Source organism: Agelaius tricolor, unplaced genomic scaffold, assembly GCF_023055355.1.
Source record: "Agelaius tricolor isolate 1412-34295 unplaced genomic scaffold, bAgeTri1.0.p SCAF_42, whole genome shotgun sequence".
In the NCBI taxonomy this organism is placed as follows: Eukaryota; Metazoa; Chordata; class Aves; order Passeriformes; family Icteridae; genus Agelaius; species Agelaius tricolor.
In genome coordinates this window covers 1,111,395-1,127,660 of record NW_027269302.1, presented here as the reverse complement: position 1 = coordinate 1,127,660, position 16,266 = coordinate 1,111,395, and the positions used below count along the sequence as shown (strand labels likewise).

At 55.0% G+C, this 16,266-nt stretch overlaps 2 protein-coding genes across 2 annotated transcripts in view; one reads left to right on the top strand and one right to left on the bottom strand.

The window, feature by feature from the left end:
* LOC139603906 (zinc finger protein 3-like) overlaps positions 1 to 16,266 on the top strand; it is a 109,516-nt gene that overhangs the window by 69,460 nt on the left and 23,790 nt on the right. The gene's annotated exons all lie outside the window — the stretch shown is intronic.
* Positions 220 to 1,936, bottom strand: LOC139603878 (zinc finger protein ZFP2-like). The gene has a single exon (XM_071454883.1). It carries the CDS (start codon positions 1,897 to 1,899, stop codon positions 694 to 696), a length of 1,206 nt encoding a protein of 401 aa, XP_071310984.1. The 5' UTR covers positions 1,900 to 1,936; the 3' UTR covers positions 220 to 693.

Below are 16,266 nucleotides of genomic sequence, written 5' to 3'. Positions count from 1 at the left end.
CCATACAATTAAACTTTAATAACATCCTTAAGTACTCCAAAACAATTAAAATTATTTTTAAAAGGTTTATTGGGGGTGCGTGGTTTTATTTGGATATTGGTTTTTTAATTGTTAGAGGCTAGATGATTTAAAAAATGGGACTTTTATAAGAATTGAATCAGCTGAGAAGGTGGCACTCTGCAAACAGAACTGACTGAAAATGAACAGGACAGAAATCAGTAACTCTGAAAGTTTTATTTGCTATCAAATACAACCCACACACCCAGCCCCACACAATCCCAATCCCATTGCTCCAAATTGGGATCCCACTTCTCCCAGTCCCCTTCTAACCCCATCTCACCCTGGTGGCTGTGGAATGGAGAGTTTAGCATGGGATTGAGGTTTTTTGAGGAGGGAACAAGGAATTTGAGGTAGGATTGAGCCTTTTTGGGTTAAAATTCAGTTATTTTCAGTGGAATTTGAGTGGTTTTGAGGTGACAGATTCATCCCTCTTGGCTTTTGGAGTGGAAACACATGGAGAAGAGAAAAAAATTCAGGCCAAACCAAAGGACAAGCAGCCAGGTGTGTTCCCAACATGGATCACAGGGAATGTGAGTGACCAGGGCTGTGCCCAAAGTGCCTCCTCCAGTGGGGGATGGAGCTGCAGCAGCGCACGAAGCTCTTCCTGCACTTGGGGCACTCGCAGGGCTACCCTTACCGGTGCCTCCGTTGGTGTCGGGTCAAGTGAGAGCTGCAGGAGAAGCTCTTCCCACACTGGGGACACTCGTAGGGCCTCTCCCCGGTGTGGATGCGCTGGTGAAGGACGAGGTGGGAGTTGTACTTGAATCCCTTGCCGCAGTCGGGGCATTGGAAGGGCCTCTCCTCTGTGTGAATCCGATAGTGCCGGAGGAGATGGGAGCTGGTCTGAAACCTCTTCCTGCATTTATCACACTCGTAGGGCCTCTCCCCTGTGTGGATGCGCCGGTGGGTGACGAGGGCGGAGTTGCGCTTGAATCCCTTCCCACAGTCGGGGCATTGGAAGGGCCTCTCCTCTGTGTGAATCCGATAGTGCAGGAGGTGATTGGAGCTGGTCTGAAACCTCTTCCTGCATTTATCACACTCGTAGGGCCTCTCCCCAGTGTGGATGCGCCGGTGGGTGATGAGGGCGGAGTTACGCTTGAATCCCTTCCCACAGTCGGGGCATTGGAAGGGCCTCTCCTCTGTGTGACTCTGATAGTGTAGGAGAAGATGGGACCTGGTCTGAAACCTCTTCCCACACTTGGAGCACTCATAGGGCCTCTCCCCAGTGTGGGTCCTCTGGTGGCTGATCAGGCTGCAGCGCTGGCTGAAGCTCTTCCCACACTGCCCACACTCGTAGGGCCTCTCCCCAGTGTGGGTCCTCTGGTGCACGATCACGTTGGAGCTCTGGCTGAAGCTCTTCCCACACTCCCCACACTCGTAGGGCCGTTCCCCAGTGTGGATCCTCTGGTGCTTGATCAGCTCAGAGTTCCACCTGAAGCTCTTCCCACACTCCTCGCACGTGTGGGGCTTCTCCCCATCATGGAGCTGCTCATGGAGCACCAGCTCCGAGCTCTGCCTCCATCTCCGGCCGCCTTCCCGGCCCAGGCTGGCTCTTTCCCCCTCACATCCCCGCCATCTGCGTTTGCAGCCCCTCCTCGTGCGGCATCTCCGGGCCTTTTCCTCCCCGTTGGCTTCCTGCGCCGTGGAGCTGCTCAAAACGGCCTCTGCCACCAGGTTCTGCCGCGGGCATTTGTCCTCCCTGCTCTCCATGCTCAGCTCCTGCTCTGGGTGAGGAAGGACAAGGACAGCATGGGATTTGCCTCCGTGCCACAGGCAAGGGCATCGAGATCCCCCCAGGCCGTCTCTGGGGACGCACTGCCCCCTCTTGGCTCTCCCCATTTCGGGATGCCGGGGCTGTTTGGGCTCCCGGGCTCCCTTCTCCCCTCATTCTCTGCTCTGCGCTGCAGCGGCTCCAAGGAGTCCCCCCTGCCCCTCTCCAGGCTCTTGAGGCTCCCGCCAATGGCGGCGCTCCCCCCTCTCTGGCCTCCCCACTTTGGCCTCCTGGGGCACACAGGGCTCTGCTCCTCCAGGCTGCCTCTGCCGGCAGCCGCCACCGCCACGCCCCGATGTCCCCCCGAGGGGCCTTTTCCGCTCAGCCTTGGACTTCTTCATTCTCCAAACATCCCCCCAAAAACACAACCCAGGGACCCCCCGGGATATCCGGGCCGGGCTCCCCCTCCCAGCTCACCGGAGCCATGGGGGGGGCGATGATCCCACAGGTGGGGGCTGCGAATTCAGGCAGGGCTCGAGACCGCGTGGCTCCCGCAGCTGAGACTTGATCCGCCTTTGTCCCTCCTCTTCCTCTTCCTCCCGCTCCTCCTCTGTCCTATCTCCTCCTCCCTCTCCTCCTGCCCTCTAACCCCGCCTCCTTCACTGCTCTTTCTCCTCCCGCTCCTCCTCTTCCATCCCCCCTCCTCCTCCTCCCCTGTCTTATCCCCGCCTCCTGCTCCTCTTCCATCCCGCCCCTTCCATTCCTTCTCCTCCTCCTCCCCCCTAACCCTGCCTCCTCCTCCCCCTCCATCCCTGCCCTTCCCTCCCTCCTCCTCCTCCCCCAGCAGCAGCCACACCCTCGGTGCCCCGTTCCCGCAGCCCTCGCAGCCCGCGGCAGCAGCGGCCATGGAGCCGGGCCAGGTCGGCATGGGCAGCGCGGGGCTCTCGGCTGCTCCCAGCCGCTGCGGGCGGGGGGAACCCAGCCCGGGCCAAAGGAGAGGCAAACTGGGCAAACTGGGGGCAGATCACAAAGCTAAGGATGCAGCAGAAAATGGAGCTGAAAGAGTTTCTTTAATATTAACTCCAAACGAGGAAAAACTGAAAATTCCAAAGTTTAGGGAAGCCGAGAAAAAAGAATGAAACAAGATAGGAAATGAGCAAGATAAATCAGGGAAATAGAAACTTCTACATGGAAGACAATTACTTAATAAAATGTGCTTACTAGGAAAAGATTAGAAGACGTGCATCAGAAACCCCACTGGCGTACTCAAGCTTTGTGTGATCATTTTTTAAGGAATTTTGGGTGCACTGGGATTTTTGGTGTAGCAAAGCAAGTCACTGAAAGATGCTTAATTTGCCAAAGGATAAATAAAAAGGTGATGAGAAAAACAGCATTAGGAGGTCATGAGTTAGCTCGTCGACCATTTCAAAATATCCAAGCAGAAGTTTGGATTTGTTAGGTTCTGGATTTATTTGGAAAAAAAACCATTTAATCTAGAAGAAAGAGAATATGCCATATGTTAGACAGGAGATTTTAGGAGAATAAAAATCTTTGAAGTATCAGAAACACCCGAGGAAAAAACCAAGAAAATAAAAAGGGGAAATGAAAGGGAGGGGAACAAGAGGAAAAGTCAGAAAGAGAGTGGGATCCTCTGCAGCTCTTGCCCCCTCCGTTGGCGGCCGAGGCGCCTGTCCCGGGTCCCGGCTCGCTGCCCGCCTCAGCTCCGCCTGCCCCGGTTTCCATCCCAGGTGCGGGCTCACTGCCCAGGGCAGCTCCACCTGCCCCGGCGCTGGCGGTGAATTTGTGTGCCCTGGCCCCACTGCCCGGCCCGCGGCCGCTCTGCCGGCCATGCTGGGCAAGATGGGGTTGCTCTGTCCTGCCGCGTGGGCCGAGGTCACCGCGCCGACCGCACCGAGGGCGGGTCCCAGCCATCCCATCCCCGGCTGCCCTGCCCGTGCCAGCTGCGCTGGGCAGCGCCGCTGCTTCTGCCGGGGTCTCCCACCTGCCTTTTCTCTGCCGGGAGCTGCCGGATCAGCCGCCAGAAGCCATGTGGGGGCTGCCCACGCTCCGGCTCGGCCTCCACGGGAAGATCCCCCTCTGGCGATTCCGGCAGCAGACCCTGCCCACACTCCGACCGAGCCTCGGCGGGATATCCTCCCCTGACCCCTCCTGCTCTGAGTTACGTCCCCTTGGCAACCACAGCTCCTGCTGTTCAGGGAAAACCCTCTCTCTACAGGAAGCACCTTATCGAAACACTAGGAGCTCAGTTAAAAGGCAGCCCTCTCCAAATTCTTTCTCAAAACACGGGAGAAAGGCTACAGAAGGTAAAAAAGTGAAAGAGTTAGGTGAAGGGATTGCTCTATTGCCGTGAAGAGAGGTTCCCATGGCAGGGATGCGCTGCCCCGCCCCGCGGGAGCCACCGGCGCCCCTGCCGGCCGTGCCCGGAACTGCACCCAAGGGGAAAGCGCCGCGGCCGAAAGGCCGGGACCGGCTCCGGGCTCTGTTTGTTGTCACTGCCGGAGCTGTTGATACACACTACTATTATTATATTATACACACTAGTAAAGAACCGTTATTCCTAATCCCATATCTTTGCCTGAGAGCCCCTTGATTTCACTATCCTAAAAATTAAGAGGGAGGGGCTTTGCATTCTCCATTCCAAGAGAGGCTTTTTCTGCCTTCCCAAGCAGACGCCTGTCTTGTAAAGCAAGACAAGCACCCACAGGCACTGAGGGGGGCTGCAGGAGGGGCAGAAGAAGGCCCTGCAGCACTTGGGCACAAAGGCCCAGCAGGTGAATGCAAGAAGGGAGCAGCAAAAGGCCAAGCTGAAGGCAAAGGCCAGGGCAGAGCTCCTACAGCCCCTGAGGGATCAGCCCCAGGGCCCAAGGGGGCCCCAGCACCCAGGGCACGGCTCGGCCACAAGCACCCGGCAGAGGCATTGCCCTCCTCGGCAGGGCACAGCCCACCCAAACAGCCCCTGGCAAGGAATCAGGGCTCCAGCTGCAGGGCACAAGGACACTGCAAGCAGAGACAGCAGCACCCTCAGGACCAGCAAGTCCAGCCCGTGATGGACATGGATTGGCAGGGCTGTCACAGCTCCCATCACACCAGGGACCCTCCACACTGGAGCCCTTGAGAACATTCAGGTGGGTCTGCATTGAGAGGAGGCATTTCCTGGTGGACACAGGGGCCTCTCAATCTGCTCTGAATCTTAGACCTAAAGGGGAAAATAGTAAAGGAATATTTTAATTTTTAAGGGAATGAGTGGGAAAGATGAGCAGGTATGATTTGTTCAACCACTATTAGAAGCTGTGGGGGATAGGTTTGAAATAAATGAATTTCTTTTTCTTCCTCCTGTGATTGTAATTAACTAGGAAGGAGGTTGAGAGCTGGATTTTAATACTGTAAAAAGGGATACAGAGGCTAGTTCTGTTGTACCTCTGTGTCAAAAGTCTGACAAGGCCTATGCTGAAGTGAACCCAGAAGTGTGGGCAGCCCCAGGGAAATACAGAAAATTAGATATGGAGCCTCTACAAATTAAAGCAACCAGGACAAGCACTACCCTGTTCCAAGAGAGGGAAGGAAGGGCTCACAGCCTGGTATTGAGTCCCTGTTAAAGGCAGGGCTTTTGGAGCCAAGGATGTCTCCCTACAACACTCCTATCTTGCCAGTCAACAGACTGGATGGATGGACACAAGGAGGAAACACAGAATTTTCAAGTGTTAAAATTAAGATTAACTGAGGCGAGTGGCCTGGGCCTTCCAGACAGGGAAAAAGAATTTGAATTATGGGTGGACGTTAAACAGGGTCTTGCCAAAGGAATTCTTGTGCTAAAATGTTTAACCCAGTGGCCAGAGAGCAGCCTCATTGTCTGCAGAATTGTGCAGCCACAGCTTCCCTGGGAGCAGAGCCTGAAAACTGATGACAACAGGAGGATCTCCTAGAGTTCAAGTCTGGCATCAAGTTAAAGCTTTGACAACCAAAAGAGCCTCTAAATGGCTGAGCAGGGCTCGGTTATTACAGTATGAAACTTGTTCAGTGGCACAGGAGGATTCAGAACTGAGGACAGGGCAAGGGTTTAACCCAGCCTCCTGTTTGAACAGCCTGGAGAGGGGCTGGCAAGGAACCCAGGACTGCACTCAAGGGACAGAGCTCCCGAGCCAGGCTGGGAGAGATTGATGGGACATTCCCTGGCCTGAGGGAGACAATGTGTTTGTGGATGGCTCTGCAAGGGCAGCAGAAGGGAAAAGAGCTACAAGACAGGCTGTTATTAAGGACGGGGAATCAGACAAAGCGCAGGTCACCGGCCCATGCTCAGCTCAACCCGCGGAGCTGTGGGTGCTTGTAAGAGCCTGGCACTGAAATGCCCTGAGCAGGAAGGCTTCAAAATCTTCTGCTGACACCATGGCACCTAACAGGGGGGCAAAAGCAATTCTGACTGCTTCAGCAAGCACTGGATCACTTATTAACCTATTGCTAAAACAAATAATTCAAAGATAATGGATTGTGGAAGCAATAGATTCAGATGGGGAACTCATTTTACAGGAAAGACCCTTCAGGGGGTTATGGCAGCTTTAGGAATACAATGGGACCTCCATAACCCCTGGCAAGCCCAGAGCTCGGGTTGGGTAGAAAGAATGAATGGGGAAATAAAGAAACACCTTTGGAAGCCGGAGATGGAAACCAAGATGCCATGGGTACAGCTTTTGCCATTGGCCTTGGCAAGAAAAAGAGCCAGACCCAAGGCAGATATTCAATTATCTCCCTTGGAATTCATGTCTGGAATTCCTTACCTGGGCAATTCTCCACCTAGTGCAGGGTGGAAATAAGGGATGTAAATTTAAGGCAGGCTGTAGCCAGGATCCTGTCTCCTGTGGAATCTCTCCCCCAGGAAGCTGGGCTGGCACAGAGCCTGCCCTGGGACTTTGCTGTTGCCAACACCCAGCCAGGCCATCGGCTCCTGCCTAAGGAGTGCAAAGCAGCACCACTGGTGGCCAAGGGGCCCACGCCAAGTGTCCCTGAGGCCAGAAACAGCCGCCAGCACAGCTGAGCACGGGGGGACCCCTCAGCCTGGCCTCAGGGGCTCTGAAGCCCCGGAGATTTGCACTTCCCGCCTGCAGCAGGACCATGGGAGCCCCACTGAGCCTGCCCTGAAGGCAACGCAGCAGCAGCCAGGGCTCCACAGCGGGCCAAGCCCCTGGGCCTGCCCACAGATCCTCTGCTCAAACCCTCGGGAATCCTGGCCACCCTCCCCTGGCACCTCCAGCCACTGCGGCCAAGCCTCGCTGCCGCTGCTGCAGCTCCAGCGCTGGCTGGGCCTGCACTGCCACAGCTGCTGGGGAGCACCGCGGCACAATTCCACCCTGGGGCTCACTCACACCCACACTCTGGGCTGCCTGCGACTGCACTGCTGCAAAATGTACCCATCCTGCTTCTTTTAAATCTTATTTCTCTGCTCAGAAAGGTTTCTCTACTCAAAGGCTTGCCTTTGGGAAAGAAATTTTAAAGGTTTTATTTAAGGGGTTCCCAGTCTGTTCGGATGTTAAACTCATCTCCACCACTCAATGGAGATGAGTTTAACATCCGAACAGACTGGGAATAGCCCAAAAGACACCCACAGAGATAACGACCAGCAACAAAACATCAACGCCCCGCAGCAAACAGCAACCAACAGCTACCCCAGACACTGCCCCCGCACAGCTGGAGACACCTGGTCTGGAAAAGGCTGAGAAGGAAATCCAGGAGTGTGGACGGAATTCACAGCAGAGGGGAAGAAATCCGAGTCTAATAGGAAACCAAACACTAAAAACTTACACGACTTGGAAGCAATGAATATTAAAGCAGTGGATTTAGATTGGTTCAGACTAGGTAAAGTTTAGGAAAAATCGAGTAAAACTGACATGTCATGGAATGATTTTTTCTGCACAGCCGGGCTATGTGTGGATGAAAGTATTTCTGTTGCCCATCCTGGCCAGAACCAAGTAATGCCTTGACTCTCTCACACTAAAGAGATTCTTGGAGAGTTTTTGTTTTCCCTACAGTTTCAGTGATAAGATTACAACATGAGAAACATTTTTTATAATAATCCTACTTTATATTGTCAGGTAGGTTTGGGACAGAAGGGTGAGAATCAATTTTTGGTCTGGGTTTTTCCATGTTCACCTTTATGTTGCATTTTGCAAAATTGAAGAGCTTTAACCGTGATACTTTTAACTCTTAAATAGTTAATACTTTTTTTAAAAAAAAGCAGGGTGAAGCTGCAAAGGGAAACAGCAAATGGAGAATGTTGGGAAAACTTTACTATAAATAAATGGGGGGGAAATTGAGATGAGGGACTACATTTTGTTCATCATGAAAAAGAGACCAGTGTGTTACAAGAGTTGTCTGCTGACTATTTCTGTACTACTTCATGAGATATGAGCCACAAGGATACTAGGGAAGGGGTTGCAGGAGCCCACACATAGTCCCACCCAGCAAATGGTACAAACAGATAACTCACAGAAATAACGACCAGGGAAAGGCTGGGGAAAGGGCAGGGGCAGATTAACACCCAGCAGGGAAACCTTTCCCGCTGACAAATGGTACAAGCAGATAACTCACAGAGATAATGACCAGGGAAAAGCTGGGGAAGGGGCAGGGGCAGATAAACAGTCTGCAAGGCAGGATATTTGCTTGCTTAAGCTTGATAGGGCACAGTTTGCAAGGCAGGACATTTGCTTGCTTAAGCTTGATAGGGCACATATTGCGTTAATCATAAGATTTTGGTAATTTTCCACAGAGAAGTCACCAAATAAGGACATAGGGTGAAGAAGACGCAGCTGAGGAAGACTCCGCAGCCTTTATCACCGACCACCAGGAGACAGAAGGATGACCCCCTAGCAACAACCAGCGCAGGCGCAGAGAACTCCGAGATAACATGGACTCCTGAAGGATGGAGAGGATAAAAGGACTGAATCAGAAACTAGTTGGTGCGGCAGTTGGTGGAGCGGAGACTCCCCTGTCGCCCAGCGCTGAGCCTTTGCTTACGTAGTATAACTGCTTCAATAATTAATAAATTCTTTGATTGGAAATTACTCGTTTTGAGTCAATTTTATAACAATGGGGTGTCCAGGGGGTCCCTGTGCCCAGGAAAGGGGGTGCACGGGCCCCGGTGTTGAGGAGGGTGGTGGGTGGGGGCTGTGGAAGGCAGGAGTGGGGGTCCAGGGGGTGCTGGGGTCAAGGAAAAGCGGGGGCTGGGGTGTCTGAGAGGGGGAGGGCCGGGAAAGGGGGTGCGGGGGGGCATTGGTGCTGCATGAGGGGGTGCAGGAGGGTCCCCGTGCTGGATAAGGGGGTGCAGGGGGGGTCCCTGTGCCTGAGAATGGAGGGTTTGGGAGGGTTCCAGTCTCGGATATGGGGGTGCACGGGGGTCCTGGTGCAGTGGAATGGGGGTTCAGGGGGTCCTGGTGCTGTATAAGGGGATGCAGTGGGGTCCCGGTGCCCAGGAATGGGGGTTCAGGGGTGCCGGTGCCAGATAATGGCCTGGCTGGGATCTGGTGCTGGGAAATGGGGTGCAGGGGGTCCCAGGGCCAGATAACGGGATGCACTGGGGTCCCGGTGCCCAGGAATGGGGTTCCAGGGGGTTCCATTCCTGAGTTCCGGGGTTCAAGGGGTCCTGGTGCCTGAAAATTGAGGTTCAGGGGGTCCCGGTGCCGGCTAAGGGGATGTAGTGGATCCCGGTGCCCAGAAATTGGGGTTCAGGGCGGTTTCCCTGCCCGGGAATGGGGGCTCAGGGGGTTCCAGGCTGCAGATAAGGGGGTGCAGGGGTTATCGGGGCTGAGGAAGGGGGTACAGGGGGGGTCCCAGTGCCCCGAAATGAACTTTCAAGGGGGGTCTCTTGACCCCCTGGAACCCCAGGGGACCCTCCGGGATCCCCTGGAACCCCTTCCAGGAAGCGCCGGGAATGAAGAACTGGGGGGACGCCGAAATTTGGGAGATCTGGGGGTCCAAAAGCCGAGGAAAAGGGCGGGTCTGGGGTCTGGGAAGGACGAGGTGGCCGGGAATGGGCGTGCAGGGTGTCCCAGAGCACTGACGGGGGTGTGGGGGGATCCTAGGCCCGGATTAGGGGGGGCAGGGGGGTCCCAGTGCCCAAAAATTGGGGTTCAGGGGGTTCCCGTGCCGGGGAATGCGGGTTCGGGGGGAGTTTCCTTCCAGGAATTCGGGATTCAAGGGGGTCCCCGTGGCCGGGAATTGCGGTTCCGGGGGCGTCGGTGACCAGAAATGGGGATTCAGGGGGGTCCTGGGGCCACATGAGGGGGTACAGGGCGGTGCCAATGCTGGGCAAGGGGGTACAGGGGGGTCCCTGTGCCCAGAAATGGGCGCTCAAGGGGGTCCGCGTGCTCAGGAATGAGGGTTCAGGGCGGTCCCGGTGCTGAAAAAGGGTGCTGAGGGGGTCACAGGACCGAAAATGGGGGTTCAGGGGAGTCCTGGTACCCGGGAATGGAGGTTTAGGGAGTTCCCGGTGCCCAGGAATTGGGGTTCAGGGGGGTCCCGGTGAACAGAAATGGGGGTTCAGGGGATCTCGGTGCCAGATGAGGGGGTACAGGGGGGTCCCGGTGCTGGGGAAGTGGAGTGAGGGGGGCTGGCATGACCCAAAATGGGGGTTCAGGAGGGTTCCCCTGCCCGGGAATGGAAGATCAAGGGGGTCCCGGTGCCCGGGAATTGCGGATCAGGGGGGTCCCGGTTTCGGGGGGTCCCACTCACCTTTGGTCGCGGCCCCCGGGTCCCCCAGGAGCCCCAGGAGCCCCCGGAGCACCCCCAGCCCCAGCGCTGGGGCCATCGCAGCCGTCCCCGATCGCGGCTGCAGAGACGCGAAAGCGAAAGTGCCCGAGGGAGCGCGGGGGGAGGGGGAAAGGGCGAATTCCAGGGAATTCACCTGGATCCCCTCCTGGCACCCCTCTGGATCCCTCGGGGATCCGTCTGGGACCCTCCAGGGCCGCGCCCTGCGGGACCCCCGGGCCGGGCTCTGCTGAACTCCCGGCCCTGCGCTCAAACTCTGCCCGGACCCCGCTGGGCTCGGCCCAAAGCCGGGCAAGCAGCGGGAGCAGCGGAGCCAATTTTTGCTGCGGGTGCGGGTCCCACCCCCGGCGGAGCAGGGCTGGGCGCTGGGACCCGATCCCTGATTCCCAATCTCCTTCTCTCTCGCTCTCTCTCTGCTGTTCTCTCCCTTTCCTTTGGGGGATCATAAATCCCAGAGCGGCCGCAGAGCCCCGTGCCCAGGCCGGGTTTCCCAGCAAAGGGAGGCTGGGGCTGAGGTGCCCCGGGCTGGCCGGGAATGGGGGCCCGGGGCTCCCTGGGCTCACGGAAATGGGGGATCCAGGGGCTGGGAGAGGAGGATACCCGGGAAAGGGGGTGCAGGAGGGTGTTGGGGCAGGATAAGGGGGTGCAGGGGGGGGTCCCAGTGCCCGGGAATGGGGTTGGGAGGGGGGGGTGGGCAGCAGCTGCTGGAGAGAGACTGGGACAGACTGGAATGGACTGGGACAGACTGGGAAAAGAACCCACTGGGAGCAGAACTGAGGCAGCAGAGATCATACTGGGATATACTGGGACCACACTGAGGGCTACTGGGAACATGCAGGGGACTATTGAGATTGGACTGGGAATGGTTTGGATCATCCTGGGACTGACTGGAATCATACTGGGAGTGATCAGATCTGTAGTAGGGGTGAAGAAGAGAAACTGGAATAATGCAGGGAGCAACTGGGATCATACTGGGAGCAGCTGCCCCATGCTGGGGTCATACTGGGATCATACTGGGACTGATGGGGTGACACTTGGAGTGACTGGCATAGTACTGGGAGTGTCTGGGAGTAACTGGGATCAAACTGGAGGTGACTGGACTTATACTGGCAGCAACTGGGACCACAGCGGGGGCAAATGGCATCGGGTAAGGTGTGACCGGGCTCATACTGGAAGTGCCTGGGGCCACACTGGGCTCTTACTGAGAAGGACTGAGAGCGAAAGGAACCATACGGGGCATGACTGGGAGCCGCTGGGACCGTGTCGGGGGCAACTGGGATCCTACCGGGAGTGATTTGGACCAAACTGGGAGTGACCGGGAGCCACCGGTGAGGCGGCGGCGGAGCTGGGAGGCGGCCGCAGCGCAGGTGGGAGCCGCGCTGGGTTGTGCGGGGGCTCGGGGCTCGCTGCGGGCCTCGGGGGCGGCAGGGGGCTCAGGCGGGTTCCTTGTGCCGTGTCCGGCCCGTGGTGCCGCTGCCGTGAGGGCGCTGCGGGAGCGGCTGCCCGCGGTCTCCTTGCGGCCGCTGCCTCGGCAGGAGCCGCTGCCGGAGCAGCGCTGGCTCGGCCCGGTTCCTGTGGCTGGCACAGGGGCGGCTGCCCCGTGCCCGCGGCTGTGCGGGGAAATTCACGTGGCCGGAGGTTTCCGTGCCCCGAGGAGACAGAGGAGTCCTGTACAAGTGACTTTATTGCTGAGCAGAGGGAGAGGCCGTGGCGCATTTGCCGTGCGCTCGCTGCCATTGTTGTAGTTCGCAGCCTCCTTTTTATCCTCATTTTCCCGGCTCATCTCCCTCTCCCTTTGCCCACTGGCTGAGGTACTTGGAAGGTTCAGACCTCCCGATCTGCCAACTGCACGTCCTCGTTAATGTGCACCCCCACTTTTGTAGAACAGCCGATATTCACGGCTCTGTTAAGTCTTTTTTGTTCTCGACGTTCAGGAATTTAGCGGGACTTTCTGCGAGCAGCAGTCCATGTTAATTAATAACATTTATTGAAGCTGGTGGTTTCGCCCGTTACTTCCTTATCTACAAGTCCCTGGCCCCTCACTCAGCTGCTGAATGAGCTGCACTCTCAAGGTGCGGAGCACGGTAAAAAGGTGAGAGGTGCTGTAGCACATCAGAGCAGAAGCAGCATTCGTTTAACCCATGGTCTGCCAGGGAACCACAAAACCATGTCCCATTCCCATCCTTTCCACGTTTGGACTGGTACATGAGCTGCTTTTTTGTTTCCTTTGTTATCTGTTTCACCACTTTTGCTTTGTCTCTATTTGCCAAGACCAGTTTGAGTCATTTGATTTTCCACAAACTCCTCTTTTCTCTGCTAACAGATGATCTGATCCCGTCCCATGGTGAAATGTTGTGTTCCTCATTTCAGTGGATTGCTCAGCAGGAAGGTCAGGAGCTGGAGCTGTCTGGTTGGTTATTCCGAGGGCAGCTTGTAATCTAATGGTGCCATTGAAATGAGAAATGGGTTCTGTGGCTCCTGATATGAATTGGTTTGGGTTCCCAGGGGCTGGTCCATGGTGTTGTAGGATTTGTTCTGCTGGCCGTTCATCTTCTCCCCATCTTTGGCCGCTCTCTCCAGCCAGGGCTGCATCAATTGACCATTTGTCTCTAATTAAATCATCAAATACTTGGATTCCCAACTGATTTCCCGGAACTTGTGGTAGCAAGAACATCTCAGTGCTCTAATCCACCCTATATAACATAGACAGTGACAGCACACGTTGGAGTGGGCAGAGGGATGATTCCCCCCCATTTATTTATAGTGAAGTTTTCCCAACATTCTCCATTTGCTGTTTCCCTGTGCAGCCTCACCCGTTTCTGTTGCAGGGTCAGATATCCTCACCCCGGGCTCTGCCTTGAGCTGTGCAAATTCCATCAGTGCAAGCAGGCAGAGCTCGGGGTGAGGGGCAGGGGGAACCAGCCCAATTCCTGCCCCAGGCAAGAGACCCAGGTACATTGGCCAGGCTTTGCCCAGCAGGGTTCATTTGCATTCCTAAAGCTCCTCTCCTGGCTGACTAGAACCAAAGCTTCTCTTCCAGGGCTGCCATCTGGTGAGTCACATGTGGCCCCCCGGAATCTGCTTTTTTTAAAAAAAGTATTAACTATTTAAGAGTTAAAAGTATCACGGTTAAAGCTCTTCAATTTTGCAAAATGCAACATAAAGGCGAACATGGAAAAACCCAGACCAAAAATTGATTCTCACCCTTCTGTCCCAAACCTACCTGACAATATAAAGTAGGACTATTATAAAAAATGTTTCTCATGTTGTAATCTTATCACTGAAACTGTAGGGAAAACAAAAACTCTCCAAGAATCTCTTTCGTGTGAGAGAGTCAAGGCATTACTTGGTTCTGGCCAGGATGTGCAACAGAAATACTTTCATCCACACATAGCCCGGCTGTGCAGAAAACATCATTCCATGACATGTCAGTTTTACCCGATTTTTCCTAAACTTGACGTAGTCTGAACCAATCTAAATCCACTGCTTTAATGTTCATTGCTTCCAAGTCGTGTAAGTTTTTAGTATTTGGTTTCCTATTAGACTCGGATTTCTTCCCCTCTGCTGTGAATTCCGCCCACACTCCTGGATTTCCTTCTCAGCCTTTTCCAGACCAGGTGTCTCCAGCTGTGCGGGGGCAGTGTCTGGGGTAGCTGTTGGTTGCTGTTTGCTGCGGGGCGTTGATGTTTTGTTGCTGGTCCTTATCTCTGTGGGTGTCTTTTGGGCTATTCCCAGTCTGTTCTGATGTTAAACTCGTCTCCATTGAGTGGTGGAGATGAGTTTAACATCCGAACAGACTGGGAACCCTTTAAATAAAACCTTTAAAATTTCTTTCCCAAAGGCAAACCTTTGAGTAGAGAAACCTTTCTGAGCAGAGAAATACGATTTAAAAGAAGCAGGATGGGTACATTTTGCAGCAGTGCAGTCGCAGGCAGCCCAGAGTGTGGGTGTGAGTGAGCCCCAGGGTGGAATTGTGCCGCGGTGCTCCCCAGCAGCTGTGGCAGTGCAGGCCCAGCCAGCGCTGGAGCTGCAGCAGCGGCAGCGAGGCTTGGCCGCAGTGGCTGGAGGTGCCAGGGGAGGGTGGCCAGGATTCCCGAGGGTTTGAGCAGAGGATCTGTGGGCAGGCCCAGGGGCTTGGCCCGCTGTGGAGCCCTGGCTGCTGCTGCGTTGCCTTCAGGGCAGGCTCAGTGGGGCTCCCATGGTCCTGCTGCGGGCGGGAAGTGCAAATCTCCGGGGCTTCAGAGCCCCTGAGGCCAGGCTGAGGGGTCCCCCCGTGCTCAGCTGTGCTGGCGGCTGTTTCTGGCCTCAGGGACACTTGGCGTGGGCCCCTTGGCCACCAGTGGTGCTGCTTTGCACTCCTTAGGCAGGAGCCGATGGCCTGGCTGGGTGTTGGCAACAGCAAAGTCCCAGGGCAGGCTCTGTGCCAGCCCAGCTTCCTGGGGGAGAGATTCCACAGGAGACAGGATCCTGGCTACAGCGTGCCTTAAATTTACATCCCTTATTTCCACCCTGCACTAGGTGGAGAATTGCCCAGGTAAGGAATTCCAGACATGAATTCCAAGGGAGATAATTGAATATATGCCTTGGGTCTGGCTCTTTTTCTTGCCAAAGCCAATGGCAAAAGCTGTACCCATGGCATCTTGGTTTCCATCTCCGGCTTCCAAAGGTGTTTCTTTATTTCCCCATTCATTCTTTCTACCCAACCCGAGCTCTGGGCTTGTCAGGGGTTATGGAGGTCCCACTGTATTCCTAAAGCTGCCATAACCCCCTGAAGGGTCTTTCCTGTAAAATGAGTTCCCCATCTGAATCTATTGCTTCCACAATCCATTATCTTTGAATTATTTCTTTTAGCAATAGGTTAATAAGTGATCCAGTGATTGCTGAAGCAGTCAGAATTGCTTTTGCCCCCCTGTTAGGTGCCATGGTGTCAGCAGAAGATTTTGAAGCCTTCCTGCTCAGGGCATTTCAGTGCCAGGCTCTTACAAGCACCCACAGCTCCGCGGGTTGGGCTGAGCATGGGGCGGTGACCTGCGCTTTGTCTGATTCCCCTTCCTTAATAACAGCCTGTCTTGTAGCTCTTTTCCCTTCTGCTGCCCTTGCAGAGCCATCCACAAACACATTGTCTCCCTCAGGCCAGGGAATGTCCCATCAATCTCTCCCAGCCTGGCTCGGGAGCTCTGTCCCTTGAGTGCAGTCCTGGGTTCCTTGCCAGCCCCTCTCCAGGCTGTTCAAACAGGAGGCTGGGTTAAACCCTTGCCCTGTCCTCAGTTCTGAATCCTCCTGTGCCACTGAACAAGTTTCATACTGTAATCACCGAGCCCTGCTCAGCCATTTAGAGGCTCTTTTGGTTGTCAAAGCTTTAACTTGATGCCAGACTTGAACTCTAGGAGATCCTCCTGTTGTCATCAGTTTTCAGGCCTCTGCTCCCACGGAAGCTGTGGCTGCACAATTCTGCAGACAATGAGGCTGCTCTCTGGCCACTGGGTTAAACATTTTAGCACAAGAATTCCTTTGGCAAGACCCTGTTTAACGTCCACCTATAATTCAAATTCTTTTTCCCTGTCTGGAAGGGCCAGGCCACTCGCCTCAGTTAATCTTAATTTTAACACTTGAAAATTCTGTGTTTCCTCCTTGTGTCCATCCATCCAGTTTGTTGACTGGCAAGATAGGAGTGTTGTAGGGAGACATCCTTGGCTCCAAAAGCCCTGCCTTTAACAGGG